Consider the following 14766-nt stretch of genomic DNA (forward strand, 5'->3'; position numbering starts at 1 on the left):
GCATATCTGTGTTCCTACAATTAAACACATGGTCCCTCCAAAAACAAAACAATAATAAATCGGTCATTTTCAATCCACGACTGTTTGTGGTACACTGCTGTGCGCAATTGGCTGCCGCGTTCGCCCACAAATATACAGTCAATTCGCTTTACAGTCTATTCTGTGAAGCGCTTTGGGACGTCTAGAAGACGTGGAAAGCGCTATATCAAATGCAAGGATTATTATTATTAAACACAGGTAATGATAAATCCCCACCTGAGCTGCTGGTACCACCTGAGATGGCATCTTTCTTCTCTTTCGTCTCCTGATAGTGTAATAAGTGGGACCACAGAGCCGATTTACCCTGGACAGAAATAAAGATCCAACTGTACACATACTCACGGTAACATGTTACACACTCGGCTCTGTATGGCCGGACTCACTAATATTTTATGCTTCAGAGAGACAATGAATTAAAAATACATCACATTTGTTTCATTTTTTATTTTAAGAATTTTTCTGGGACATTGCTATGCGCAAATGCCCACTAAATATACTTTACAATATATCCTGCGAAGCGCTTTGAGAGGTCTCAACAACGTAATGAGGCTCAATATCAAATGCAAGGTGGGTGAAGCAGAGAGAGAGAGAGAGAGAGAGCTTACAAAAGGGAAGAGAAGAAACTTGTGAAAGGATGAATGAATGCCTCCCTCTCCTCCACCCACTGCATTATATGTTTTGAAGAACATTGTCTCTGCATTTAAGAATGGTCCTTATTAATAAATGTTTGAAGCATTGAGTGCAGACTAGTTAGTCTAATGCTGTGACTCCTGGTGACTTACCTGCTTGACCTGCAGCCCATGGCTCCATATTCTCTCTAACAAATCGCAGAGACTGGCAATCAGTGTGTTCTCTTCGACTCCTGTGATGTTGATCTCACCATGACCCAGCTCCACCGCCTCTCTCCCCATCTTCTCCACCAACATGCGCTTAGTCTGTGGTGGAAAAACACACATACACACATACTGAGTGATCAAGACCAACCCACAGCCCATTCATCACACAAGGAAACCACGTCTGCACATTGGGTTAGGATTGTGATCATACAATTACCTTATTCCGACATTCCTTTAACAAACCCTCAACAAACTTCCAGTTGGTTTGTGCGATCACTGAAGGGGAAAGGTTGGAAAGCTTTGGCTGCCGCATGCCGGTTCCAAGATTCCGAGCTTCCTGTATATATTTCTGTAAATAAGATAAAAGGGAATCACAAATAAGTAATATCCGTGTGTGTCTGACACAGTGCCTTATCACAATGCAATGCCACAAAGTGCTTCACGCATCAAGTCACTTTGCAGTATAATGACCTTGATGTAGGCATACACTACAGCAAATTTGCGCCAATGAGATGAATGAACAATTAATCTCTTGTGTGCATGTGTGTGTGTGTGTGTGTGGAGTGGGGAGCAGTATCAATGTTGGTGAATTTTGGTGCACAAGGAATATTGGCCTGGATATCTGGAGAACTCCCCTCTCGTCATCAAAACAGTGTGTTTGCCTCTTCAACAACCACCCGAACCAATAAAACCGGCAAGTGGCAGCTTGGTTTAACATCATCAGATCAGAGATGCTGTAATGCCTTTGTGTGGAAAGACACTCAATGTCTCAATAATTATCCCTCACATTAATGAGCAGAAAGAGAGAGACACACACACACACACACACAAATAATGATTTCTGTAATTATTCAACCAAGACCATTTCAGCTGGGTGGGTTTGCTGACAGCGTGCGGAGGAATAGATGTGATGAGGAGGAACACGCAGACAGGCACTTGACTGAGGAGCACATTAGACCCTGTAACATACCAGAAAAAATTCAGACATGGATTTTACAGAGGTCCTAGTAGCCTGGCTGTCCCTGTCCGAGTCTAAATACAAGACGATCTCCAGTTCAGGTGAGAGATAATCCACACGCTGATGGTACAGCAATCATGCAAGAGACAAACAACCAGAGTAACACACAGAAAGTAATGCGAAGAAGTAAAGCAACACAAACCAACGTACAACCGAATTAAGACAACCAGAAACGAGCACAACTTGAAAGTTTGTATGATCACAGAAAGCAGGTACGATAAACAGAACTAGCCGTACTCTAAAAGTGAAACTGAAGAGAGAGAAAGAAAAAAATCGAAGAATTCGTAAACTGGCTGTGAATCAGAACCATTGCAAATTAAAGTAGACACGGCATTCCCATCAGTGCACCATAGTGGGAGCTGTGAGACCATCAGGCAGTGTTTCAGAGGTCAACTCATTAAAACAGATAACTGGAGAATTGGTGAGACACTGGGATCTATCACGAGTCCACTGCGAAAAACAGCAATCGTTTTGTTACAGGTTTGAAGTGACAAATAATATTCAGCAAGTGCAGTAAAGATCACCACTTTTAGTAATCGCTACATGATAGATCTCAATGAAGAAAAACCTCCAGCGCGTTAGAGTAAACCGTCACAAAACACTTTCAGAAAAGGGCTTTGAGGGGGAAAATCGCTGGATAGAGACTCAATCACTGATGTTCTCCCCCACCCAAACTCAAGATGATGAGGTCAACATATTGCTACACATATTGCTGCCTGTACTGAACCCAGCGAGCAGATCAAAGAGAGGATCAAGTGTTGATGGGTGAAACCCCAAAACAGCACACGTGTTCCTCACTCTACTTCCTGGTTTAGGTGCAACAATCGTGTTAAGCGACTGACCTGGGCACAGCTATGACACAGTCCCGTCAACCAGAGATCTGTTAGGTTTCAATGTAAGTCAGGCCCAGATGTCAATCAACCGCGAGACACAAGTGACGGGATTGTCCATTAAAACACCAACTGACCTCTCGCTGGTCGTTGTCTAGGTGCAGGTGTTCTGTGTGCTGCTTCTGTCGGTCCTTCCGCCTCCACTGAGCTGGTGCACTCCGCTTCACCCACCTTACACAGATGATAACTCATTACAGCACTGCACTGCACACTCTATTCACCCACCTTACAGACACTATAACAACAATTTGGATTTATACAGTACTCTTCGTGCAGGATAGTGTCTCGGAGATCTCCAGCACTGCACTGAGACACAGCAACCAACACATATGCAGCTGTTAGCTGCTGGCACTCCAAGACTTATTCTGTGCGAGGCTGTTTTTAATACACATACGCGCACACACACAAAGTATTTTGCATTTTCTCTCTTTCCCCATTGAGGTCAACTCCACCTCGTCTCCACCTCACCTCAGCCCAAAAGGAGGAAGAGATTAAGCTGAAGACCTGCTCTCAAACCTCCGCTCCATAACCAGCTGGTTGAAAGTAACCATTTACGAGGGTGAGAGGTGTGAAGTTTTCAAGAACAGACATTTGAGTGAGCTACAATATAGCTATGATATACTGAATAGTTCACCATAGATTGATGCAGTAAAGCAGCAAAAGCCCACGTCCCCAGCCATCTTAACTTGCTATTTCCTTTGATTGTTATCCTGATAACAATCTCCCAAATAATTGGCTCTGACAAATGATTGACTGCTGGGTTCACCTACAGGTGATTACACTTTGTAGTGAAGCCATCCTCCTGAGGTGAAAGGTACTACAGCAAATGCAAGGAATATTATTTATTATTATTATGTCCTTCAGATTTCACAATTCAGCTTAATTTCAGACTTACGTTTCTCGTGTCAATCATCTTACACGGTCAATTCACTTTACAGTATATTCTGTGAAGCGCTTTGAGACGTCTCAAAGATGTGATAAGGCGCTATATCAAATGCAAAGATTAATATTATTATTATCTGTGGTGCTGTGGCTCGAGTCATTACTTTACTGTTTAGTCGAGTTTCACAGAGACGAACGCCTCTGGTTGCCAATACGACACATCAACTGGTTTGCTCTGTACATTGATGCACCTCATTGGCAAAGCAGCCCAGCGAGAAAATAAAACTGATAGACTGACAGGTGTTGGCAGACACACGCTGCTGGCTATGGAATAGTGAGTGGGTCCAAAGAAGGACAGGTCGAGGGTAGAGCTGCATCAATTGTTACAATGGAGGCGCTGAAATACTTGTTTCGTTCAGCAATTGCACACACACAGGTTTAACCTGCAGGAATTAGGTGTCGTCCTGTTGCGCTGGGCTGTGGATCAGGGTTATGCTTTCACAGCAGAGCCGAACACTTCAAATCAATCTTTCTTATAGTTTGATGAATGACGCAGGAGCAGCAGGTGGACAGTGTCCCGTCTCCTTCTGTTCTAAACATTGTTCCCATCAATTTGTCTGGTCGATTCCCTTAGGATCGATTCCTGGCTAGAGAATAACTGAGAACTTTCTCGGATGGAAGAGCCAAGAGCAATCAGACACGAGAGAGAGAGGGGGCGCAATGTTTGTAGCTGGCAGGAGGTCAAAAGCAGGAGCAGTCCAGCAAAGAACTTAAATTGTGGCTTTCCTATGATGGATAATTACACAGTTATTGTAGCTACGTTTACCTACAAGAGGGAGGTCTCACCCGCGCCTCCCGCCCCCCCCCCACCACTCCTCCATTTCATCTGGCCTACCTGCTCCCTCCATAACCAGTAAATGTTATATTTCTGGAAGGGAAACACAAAAATATTGCTTAAGCAACCTGCGAACCATTCTCAAATTGGGCATCCAGCCCTCAGCAACCAAAAGGTTGGACCACCCTGACCTACAATATAATAAGGATAATAATAACAATCCTTGCGATCGATACAGCACCTTTCATGTCAGGAGAACGTCTCAAAGCACTTCGTGGGATGTACTGTGAAGTGTAGTGACTATGTGTTGCAGGCAAAGTACACAGTCACTACACTTGACAGTACATCCCATGAAGCACTTTGAGACGTCCTCCCAATGTGAAAGGCACTATTTCAAATGTAGGAGTTATTATTTTTAGGATTCAGCAGCAAGGTATGGAGAAGATTGTCTCAATACAGTGGTTAAAAATATACAAAAAGCCTATGTGGAAAAAAAAGTCCGAGCACAGGCAGCCCAGGTAAAAGCAGTGGGAGAAAACTAGTGAGTCACTTACTTGTTACTAGCTGGAGATGAGGAAAGAACATCTGCCTGCAGTTTGGGGAAGAATCCAGACTCGTACTTCCCCTGCCCGATCTTCATATCCAGCAGGTGAGGGTGCACTGCAGTGTGATCAATCTTTGCAAGTCTCAGTTCAATTGCCTTCTCTGCAGAAACAAACGCATTTTTGGGGTTACTTTCTCCTATCGAAGTGTCGGCAGAAAACACAGAGTTAGCATTTTCGGGTCCGAGCTGTAAGAGCGGAAAATTAGTTTCGCCCAAAGGCCTTGGAATTGCTTCCAGAAGAATCAGTGCCCAGGTGAAACGATCAGACAGAGAAGTGCCCATCACCGTTATCATATCAAACCCTGATAGACCATCACAACTTTAAGGTTATCCAGAAGAATTTTGTTTCTTTTCACATTTAAGGTCTTCATTTTTGAGAGAGAGAGAGAGAGAGAGAGAGAGAGAGAAAGCAGAGAGAGAAACAGAATTACCAGTGTGGAGGGCTGGAATAAACTGTGATTTTAAGTATACTAAAATTTGCCTGAGCTCCCAGGGCTTGGGGGAGGGGTGGGGGGTGGGGAGAGGAGATGGAAGATGTTCAGTGGTAGCACTCTCTCCCCTGAGTCAGAGGGTTGTGGGTTCCAATCCCACGTCGGGACCTGAACTCAAGATGACACTCCAATGCAGTACTGGAGCTGTGTTGCATTGTCGGAGATGCCGTCCTTCGGATGAGATGTTTAAACCGAGGTCCTGTCTGTCTGTTCAGGTGGACGTTAAAAAATCCCGTGACACTATTCAAAAAGAGAAGGGAGTTTCTCCTGGTGTCACGGCCAACAATCCCCCAAATAAAACTGATCACTCACCCCATGGCTATCTGCGGGACATTGCTGTGCAACTGGCTGCCGCATTCGTCCACAAAATACACAGTCACTGCACTTTAAAGTACATCCCGTGAAACGCTTTGAGACATCTCAACGATGTGATAAGGCGTTATATCAAATACATGGATTACTATTATTATTATTGAAATAACAGCATCAGTTTTAAAACTACAATGTAATACCCATTTGGCTCCTAATCCAGTTTAAAATCGGAAATTAGAGGGATGGTGTGAATGGGGTGTACAAATCCTGAAACCTCTAACTCGGTTGAAACTTTTAGCAACTTCTTCATGATTCAAAGAAAAGCAAGCACAAGAAGTTCAGAAGATAAAATCACCACGAACAAAAACAAACAAAACCTGAATATTTACTAAGATCTGCTTTGCAGGTCTCCGTTCCAACAAGTCGAGGAGATGGAGCAAATATGTCAATATTTTCAAACCTCTTTTTTAATTGTGCATCTGCAAACAGCAAAACAGTAACAAAATTGCCATGAATTGGAAGACTTCCGAACAGTAAATCCTGTGAATTTGCACATTTGAAAGCCATTTAAAGTAAGTAGCTAGTCTACGGGATAGAAACAAGGTCCAGTTCTCTAGGCCTTGTCTGGACTGGATCTCGGATTAAGCGATAAAACAATCCCTTATTTAGATGCCAGAATCTATGTGCTCTCTTCACTTTAAAGCCTTTAACGCAGATTTTAAAATAACAACACTGGATTGTAAGTCCTGTGCAGTTCATGCCTTTCGCTGGTTAGCATTTAGCTGAAGATCCATTTAGAGAGGAAATCCTTCCAAACAGGAGGAAAGAAAGCTCAGTCCCAATGTATCATTAACTATGTTCAGCATCAGTACTGGGTTCCAAACATTGTTCAATAGGATCCCTTTAGCTGAAAGAACATTTGAGTTTACATCTAAACGTTTCCCTGGCCAGGTGATACTACCTCTGTCTAATTATGCTTGTGTTTTTTAATATGCTAAATATATCGTTTGAACTTTCTACAAGGGCGGTCTGGTCTCAACACCGAATCCCACCTCTCAAGAGACGCTGACTGAGGCTGCCACAATTTCAGACAATACGCAGCGTCTCTGCTTCTGTCAAACGGCAGAATTTTCTCGTGGACCATTAACTGTTTTGCAGAGACTGAACTTATGGTTTAAGGAAACAGCGACCCATGTAAAGGCCGTTATGAAATAAAGGCCTCGTGGAATATTCAGACAATGAAAACTAGCCACAACACCCACCTGCAGCATCGATAGTCGTGCACTTTTGGTACATTGATGTTCGGAGTGTTGGTGTTCTGACATTCAGTGTTCTGATTTTGTCCACTCGGGTATCAAAAACCCTTAAGATCTGGTCCTTCTCATCCTCATCATGGCACATTATCTTGTTATCAATGAAGGAAGCGAACATCTGCGTTTCCAAGAATCTAGACAGGAACGGCAGGTAGGGCTCAGGCTGATCTGAGAGGAAAGAAGCCTAACAGGAAGGAACAGAGCAAATGCGATGACAATTACCCCAAACCCAATTGGAGATCGAAGAGAATATTTATCTTTGAAGTAATGAAAGGCTAGACTGGAAGACGCTCTGCTAACAATATGTGCATGTGCATTATCACCTTCAGGGCATTACACTCTGTTGTAGAAGCTCTGTTGATAGACTTTGTACTGATGGGCTCAGTCCCCAGAACATACAACACTGAAATGGACACTTTGATCTTCCAAATCTATCTTAGCTAGAACATTTCCTCAGTAGTTTGTAATTATTCCAATTCTCGTGAGCCTTGACAAGATGAAGTGATCATTCAAACCACACACAAATTAAGTCAAATGTCTTTAAACTCTTTACACAATAACTGAACGTGTTTCAGTTCTACTCAGAACAGCACTTTATGCTTCTCTCTGAAGGCACCGACTCTTACCGGGGTGCAATTATTCATCTTTAATACCACTAAAGAGTTGTACATAGCACAGAAGCAATATATTGTGCAGCAAACAGCGAACAATACAACCCAAGATTTTAACTCACCTTATCAAAGTTCTGCATCTGCTCACGGTTAGTGAACCAGGATTCCTTATCCTGATTTGGCTGAATTACAAACACCTCATAATCTGCAAACATCTGAGTGAAGCGATTGGCAAAGACTTCCCTGATCTGGATGTTCAGTTGATGAACCTTTAGCTCCTCTTCATCACAGTGCACCTTCATGTCTTTGTTATTGCTGGCTTCCTCTCTCACCTCAAACTGCAGCAACCAAACAGGCAAATGTCACCCTTTCCGGACAACCATACTTTTACAACTTACAATACAGGACAGGAAAAAAATAAATCTGTAAAGACATAATTCTAAAATAATCTACAATAATACCAATATACTGAGGATTAAAACAACTCCTGATTGCACAACGTAAATTCCTACACAGCAGAAAATTATATAGAGAGAAAGGGTAATTAAAATGAAATGACATATCAAAATACTTTAGACTGTTTCATGCCCAAGACATGAAACTGTACTGTGAGCTCAGCATTCTGGCACCAATAAATAAGGAGACAAGTTTGTGAAATACGACGATGAGCATAAAGAGATGGAATTAATTATTATCTAAATTACTAATGAACAAAATGGTTAATGGCTGGAACAAGGTTACTGGGAAAGGAGGTTGTGGGCGGGTGATTGGACCATTTAAGAGACTGCTGGATGGGACGATGATAGGAATGGTATTCTAGAATGATGAGATCAAATTGAACCACTCTTGTCATCAAAGCTGTAGTGAAAGTGATGTTTTCAAGTTATAATTTGAATCCAAATTACACATTAAAAAAAGGAAGAAACTATTTATAGATCAGCAATCTTTAATAAAAACATTCTACCAATACTTAGTTTAATAAAAGGTCAATAAATGGAAAAGTAAATTAACATAAAAAGAGTGAGGTGAAACCATACAGAGCTTATTTCACAAACAATTAGCAAGAACCCAAATTTGCGGATGTTGAATGATATTCACTCAGACATATAGTCAGAGATAAGAATTAATTACAGTCACTGCACGAAGCACGTAGTATGATAGCTTCAATTATCTGACCAAACCTGACACGACATATGCAATGCTTGGTATTGAATTTATAATCTTTCATTGCTGCCAGACAGACAGCTGTGAAATCAGCCATTTCTCTGGCAGCTACTGCGACACCTGTGAACTACCGGTAGAGGGTGCTGAAGAGGGACTAGGATCAGTCAACCAGGCGGATTTGAGCCACCATAACCGTGTGAAAGCCAGAGCCAATTTAGCCTCCCAACTCAATCAGTATAAACAGGCTGGCTGTGCACAAGGCCAACACAAATAAAAATAGATCCTGTTTGCAGGGCAACAGCCTGCATTTAACCTATCTTCATTGTGTCTTCAGATACAAAATGCTGTTATCTAATGTTTTATCTCCCTAGAACAGGGATGTGTACTTAGAAAGAAAACCTAATAATGATAATAATCCTTGCATTTGATATAGCGCTTTTCACATCTTCTAGACGTCTAGAAGCACTTCACAGGATAGACTGTAAAGTGAATTGACTGTATTTTTTTTGTGGGCAAAATGCAGCAGTGTCCCACAAACAGTCGTGGTTTGAAATAATCAATTTATTATTGTTTTCTTTCTTGAGGGATTATTATCAGGCGTGTGGAGTAAGGAAACTTGCCCAAAGTTTCACCCTGCTGGGAATCAAACCCAGGTCTCTCGCATGCAAAGCTACAGGACTCCACAAATCGTGGCTTTACTCCTTTGATGCCCTCGCTTTTAAGAAATTAACAAATGAGCACAATGAAAGCTCCTGGTTAGGTTTTGATTAAAAATGTTTATTAAAAATAGGCTTTGTGCTAATCGTGCTAAAGGTGTGCGTAATCGATCTTAAACGTCTCAGTGGGTCTCAAAATTAACAAATGAAAGGTTTCGTGACAGCTGCCAAGGAACCCATTTTGTGGATGGCTGATATTGCTGGTAAAAAAAAACACTCAATCTCATGATCAGATTCAAAAAGCTTTCCCTCCCCCACAAAGACAGCTGTACAATGCTATGTGTTGATAAAAGCAGAGGCTGTTTTTCTCAAGTTATCTGGGCCACTGTGATTGACTATGTGTGGTTCAAGAAAGATCTTTCATTAGGCCAGAATATATTAATGCTTGTGTCAGATAAACAGCTAAATCTCGGACCAGATTCAAGGCGGTTACAAACATCAGCTGCTGAATCACAGGACAACATGTTACTGTATGTTGAGCTGATTTTCGTTTGGACGACGGGGAACACTGAGATAATCAATCAGCTGAGCCCTCGGCAATGCCATGAACTGTTGTCAACCTTGTGGGTTTTTTAAAAAAATGCTGTTACCTGGCTAATAAAGGCTTTGCATGGTGGTGGTGGTGGGCGATGGTGTGTGTCTGTGTTGCTTATCTTCTGCTCGCGGGATTCAAACAATTACTGCCGTTTTTCGGCACTGAACAAAGCCATTAAATGCCTGTTACAGCATCGTAATTACACTTTGCCAGAAATTACGACTTGCCAGACTGGATCTCCCCATTAGTCCGGCAAGCCAGGGTTTTTGTGTAGTTGGTTAGTTGCAGTGGAGCTGGTACCAGCAAAGGCTCGATGGGCCAAATTAGACTCTCCAAGCCCAAAGCCAACCTCCAGTGTAACCATAAATTGCCCTCTTATCCTGAAACATTCCATTGACACCCCAGAATCACAAAGATCTTCAAGAGCCATCAGTGAGACCTTGAACAGTTCCCTCTGCTCCCCACCTCCACACCGTGTAAAATAAAAACTAACCTTCTCTAAACTGACACCAGTCCTTTGGACAAGAGCCTGCAGCCTGACCATGGTCTCGTTCTCCTTCAGTAATTCATATGTGTTGCGTGCAGATCCAGCCAGGTTTCCATTCTTTTTATCACAAACATCTCTGCCTTTAAAGTTCTTCAGTTTGGAGGCACTTTCACTGCAGTGCAGGTTCCCTTCTGGTGGAATCCCAAATGCCATTAAGATCTCCGAGATTTCCTGAATGAATTCCAATTTATTTGGAAATTGTGGCAAGTCTTCTGGGAGTTCAATGAAATGGTTGTCTATGTCTACAAAGCAGAGATTGGCCTGAAAGAGATAAAATATATACACACACATCATATAATATACACACACATGCACACGCACGCACGTAGCATAATATTTTTTGAGCAAGAAGGAAGATTAGCATTTAAACTGTTGGGATAAGCAATATATTCCTCAGTGCCAGAGTAAATGGACTGCCCGATGTGACACTGAACCATTCAGATAAGAATGGACCCAAATTCAATCACTGCTCTGTGCTGAGGAACAGATATCCGCAAGGGTACGACAACTGGTGACTCAGAGCCCTTCACGGAGAAACAAAAGTCAAAGTGCCCCTGCTGTCTACTTTTAATAATAATAATAATCCTTGTATTTGATACAGTGCTTTATCACATCATTGAGACATCTCAAAGCGCTTCACACAATATACTGTAAAGTGAATTGACTGTATATTTTGTAGACGAAACGCAGCACCCAATTGCACACAGTTGTGGATTGAGTGACCACACTTTTTTAAGGGATTATCACCCATAGAAAGCGATCCAGCAATTGACTAACAACCAGGTTCCTACTTACTGCTAGGTAAACAGAAGCATATGGAGTAAGGAAACTTGCCTAAGGTTTTGCTCCGCCAGGAATCTAACCCGGGTCCTCTCACTTACTGTGCTTTAACAGGACTCCATTTAGAGGAGATGTTAAAAGCAAAGGGGAAAGGAGGAAGTCTACAAGTGATTTATTTCAGATCAACTTGTTCTTTTATCAAGGGCATCCCCACTGCACACACACATTTGCTGTCAACCACAAAATAAATATAAATTGCTGCTGCTGTAATAGCAGTCGGCTCAGTTTAAACACCGTCCCTCACCATCTGAGCAAGACCATTCCTTTCTCCACAGACGAAGAGCAAATTGATTTTAAAACCCGTCGTGACCAGAGTGATCTGCAGGTGAGAAGGCACCTTCATTTTCAAAAGCAGGATTAACAGAAAAGGAATGCATTGACAAAAGGAATTTGGTGAACAAAAACATCTTGTTTTGCCCCAGGGTAAAACAAAACAGGCAGCCAGCCAAAAGCTCAAATATCTTCTATAAGACCATCTGGTACACAAGTTGTACACTCATTTCTACAGAACTATGCGGCAGGTTGCCACAAAGCAAATCAGAACCAGGAAATAGCAAATTGTTTCAGGACCATTCGATTAGAGTCAAACTTAGTTTTAAAAGCACAGAGCAGTATCTGTATCTGTGCGCACGAACACGCATGCACACAATTCATTAAGACAAAACTAGAAGGCATTGCGTTTTAATGCTGCAAATTGAGAAATAAAATAATAATAATCCTTGCATTTGATATAGCGCCTTATCAGGTCTTTGAGACATCTCAAAGCGCTTCACAGAATATACCGCAATGTGTAATGACTGTATATATATGTTGTGGGCCAAAGGGGCAGCCAATTGTGCAGAGCAGCGTCCCACTACATGCCATTTTGAGATAACGCACCCAACTAAATTTAAAAGCCAAGCTAAAAATAGGAGAGGAAATGAATGCACAGATTGCAAAAGGCAGATTGGTTAGCCTCCTGCAAAAGGTTCAATTGTCAAGGCCACTTTCAATACAACACTTTAACCAGAAATAACCTTGGCCAGGGATAAAAGAGGTATTGTTCTTCAGTAACGTGGGTATATTATGACTTTAGTGGATTGTGTTCAGGCACTGTAAAGAAATCTGTTACTACGTCCTTAGGCAGAGCTAACGGGCATCGTTTTAAATGTTAGCATTGTTAATTTACGTCAGGGTTATCTGATGGACCAAGTCCCATTGCAACTCCTGAATTATTATTCACGGTGATTTCGAAAATGTTCACAAGCGAGACAATATAAATTGGGGAAAATAATCACGAAAATTACAGAAGTCAATTACGTAACACTTCCATTTTTTTACAAAAAAATGCAGATTCCCTTTTTTGTGGCATTTTGCCTTGCCAATCTCTCCAGTCATTTTGAACGTTGCTCACTTTTTTTTTAATCACTTAGAACTCGAGATTTAAACCTGTGTCTCAGGCTGATGTTTTTTTTTAAGGATTATCGTTGATCACCACACCGCTGTGTCCATCTGTTAATCTTTTTCCCAAGGAATATCCTAGATTAATGAGAAACACTAGTAGATCAGGCAATGGCTCTCTTGCAGCTGGAGGTGTTACAGGTGTGGAGGTATTTAAATGCACGTAAAATTACCTACCTCCTGCGGTAGCTCCAGTTTGGATCGGTCATCCTCCCCATTGGAATGTAAACCCATCATGTAAGGAACAGGAGCGTCTAAGAAATGAAGGAGAGATGCAGGAAGGATAGGGACATACACGTGTTGCCACTGACATGGGAACAGCAATGCAGTGATACTTTCCGCCACTGTCATCAGTCGCTGGTAATCTGGTTAAAAAAAACACACACACACATAACTGTCAAGTCATTCCTTAGGTTTAATCTAGAAACATCATAAACCATAATCAAACGAGGCATTGAGATGATTTATTCTACTCTCGCCATCTGGCAAGGGGGTGATTGTTGTCGCTTTCTTGGGAATGTTAAGAAAATGTGGAGTTGCTATCGCTAAAGAAATGTTACCATTTTTATTGAACAGCTCACAAAAAGCCTTGCAAAATGTTCCCTCCCCCAAAACTTTCAATGATCGAAACCTTAGTACGGATGATAATGTTCACTCTCACAGTACAGACTGACTGTGTATCCTTGCAAACAAAGAACCATCACTTGATAACCTTGCAATTATATCGGCCATCCTTCAGTTTGAACAGTACAGAGTGTACCAAGACTCCCACACGCAGGAAAATAAAAATAGCAAAACAGAACAACTTGCATTTATACAGTGCCTTGAACATAAGCCAAAGTCTCGAAGTGTTTTACAGAGACTTGCCAGACATCAAGCAGGAGGTTGGTAAGGGAGAGGAGGTAGTAACCGAAGAGATAGGTTTTCACGAGTCTTTTAAAGACAAATAGAGAGGGATTTAAAGAGGGAGTTTAGGGAGGGAGGGAGGTGGTAGATGAAGGCTCAGCCACCAATATCTGGGTTCAAATGTACATTTTAAATCAATCGCCTGAATTCCCAAGTATCCATATAACCAATGCCAGTCACGTGATCACTCCCATCACACACAACGTTGGTAAACTTCCCTCCCCAGCAGATGGGTTGAGGAGATGGAAACAACGACAGCCAATGGCTCAGTGCAGATTTTCAAACAAAAGTAACAGCATCTGATCAGCGTACATCAAAGGTTTTATTTTAATTAAAGCCTCTGACAGCAAAGGTAGGAATAGAATAGATTGTGCGTCGTCCACCCTCCCCTACATCCCTTATGTAGCCCGTTGACAAGTCAAATTTAAAGCCGGTTTGAAGCTCTGCCTCGTGAGAATGATTCAACATGATGTTAACACTGAACAGCAGCAGAACCATAAACAACTGATCCATATACTCATTCTCTTCAGGAGAGAAAAATTCAACACAAATGAATGCACAGTATCTTCATACGTCGGGTAAATCAACCGATCTCTAAACGGAATAAACTCCTGGATAGTCTCTGCACCAGGAGACTTTGCTTCATGTCAACCAAGTAAAGACAAGAATCTCCAGTGAGGACCTTCCAGTCCAGTGAGGTTGGGCAAATTCCTGGTATCGCTGAACACATGTGATTAGTGACTATTGGCAGCTGCTTCTATTAGAAACTGCAGGATCTAGAGTTGAA

The 14766-nt window shown here is 42.0% G+C and overlaps 1 protein-coding gene across 4 annotated transcripts in view; it reads right to left on the reverse strand.

Annotated features, from left to right (window-relative positions):
* Positions 1 to 14766, reverse strand: part of LOC103175090 (DENN/MADD domain containing 5A) — a 67686-nt gene that overhangs the window by 15377 nt on the left and 37543 nt on the right. For 2 of the 4 annotated variants that reach the window (XM_042341387.1, XM_042341386.1), the window contains 9 exons: positions 13251 to 13438; positions 10740 to 11054; positions 7954 to 8169; positions 7170 to 7404; positions 5055 to 5205; positions 2861 to 2954; positions 1093 to 1224; positions 822 to 974; positions 256 to 343 (listed from right to left, as the gene is read on the reverse strand). In XM_042341387.1, coding sequence (XP_042197321.1) covers positions 256 to 343; positions 822 to 974; positions 1093 to 1224; positions 2861 to 2954; positions 5055 to 5205; positions 7170 to 7404; positions 7954 to 8169; positions 10740 to 11054; positions 13251 to 13438 — 1572 coding nt within the window. Of the gene's footprint in view, positions 1 to 255; positions 344 to 821; positions 975 to 1092; positions 1225 to 2860; positions 2955 to 5054; positions 5206 to 6284; positions 6387 to 7169; positions 7405 to 7953; positions 8170 to 10739; positions 11055 to 13250; positions 13439 to 14766 lie in introns of all 4 variants that reach the window. The other 2 variants (XM_042341385.1, XM_042341384.1) reach the window with 2 other exon arrangements.

The sequence above is a fragment of the Callorhinchus milii genome, unplaced genomic scaffold, assembly GCF_018977255.1.
Source record: "Callorhinchus milii isolate IMCB2004 unplaced genomic scaffold, IMCB_Cmil_1.0 Scaffold17, whole genome shotgun sequence".
Lineage (NCBI taxonomy): Eukaryota > Metazoa > Chordata > Chondrichthyes > Chimaeriformes > Callorhinchidae > Callorhinchus > Callorhinchus milii.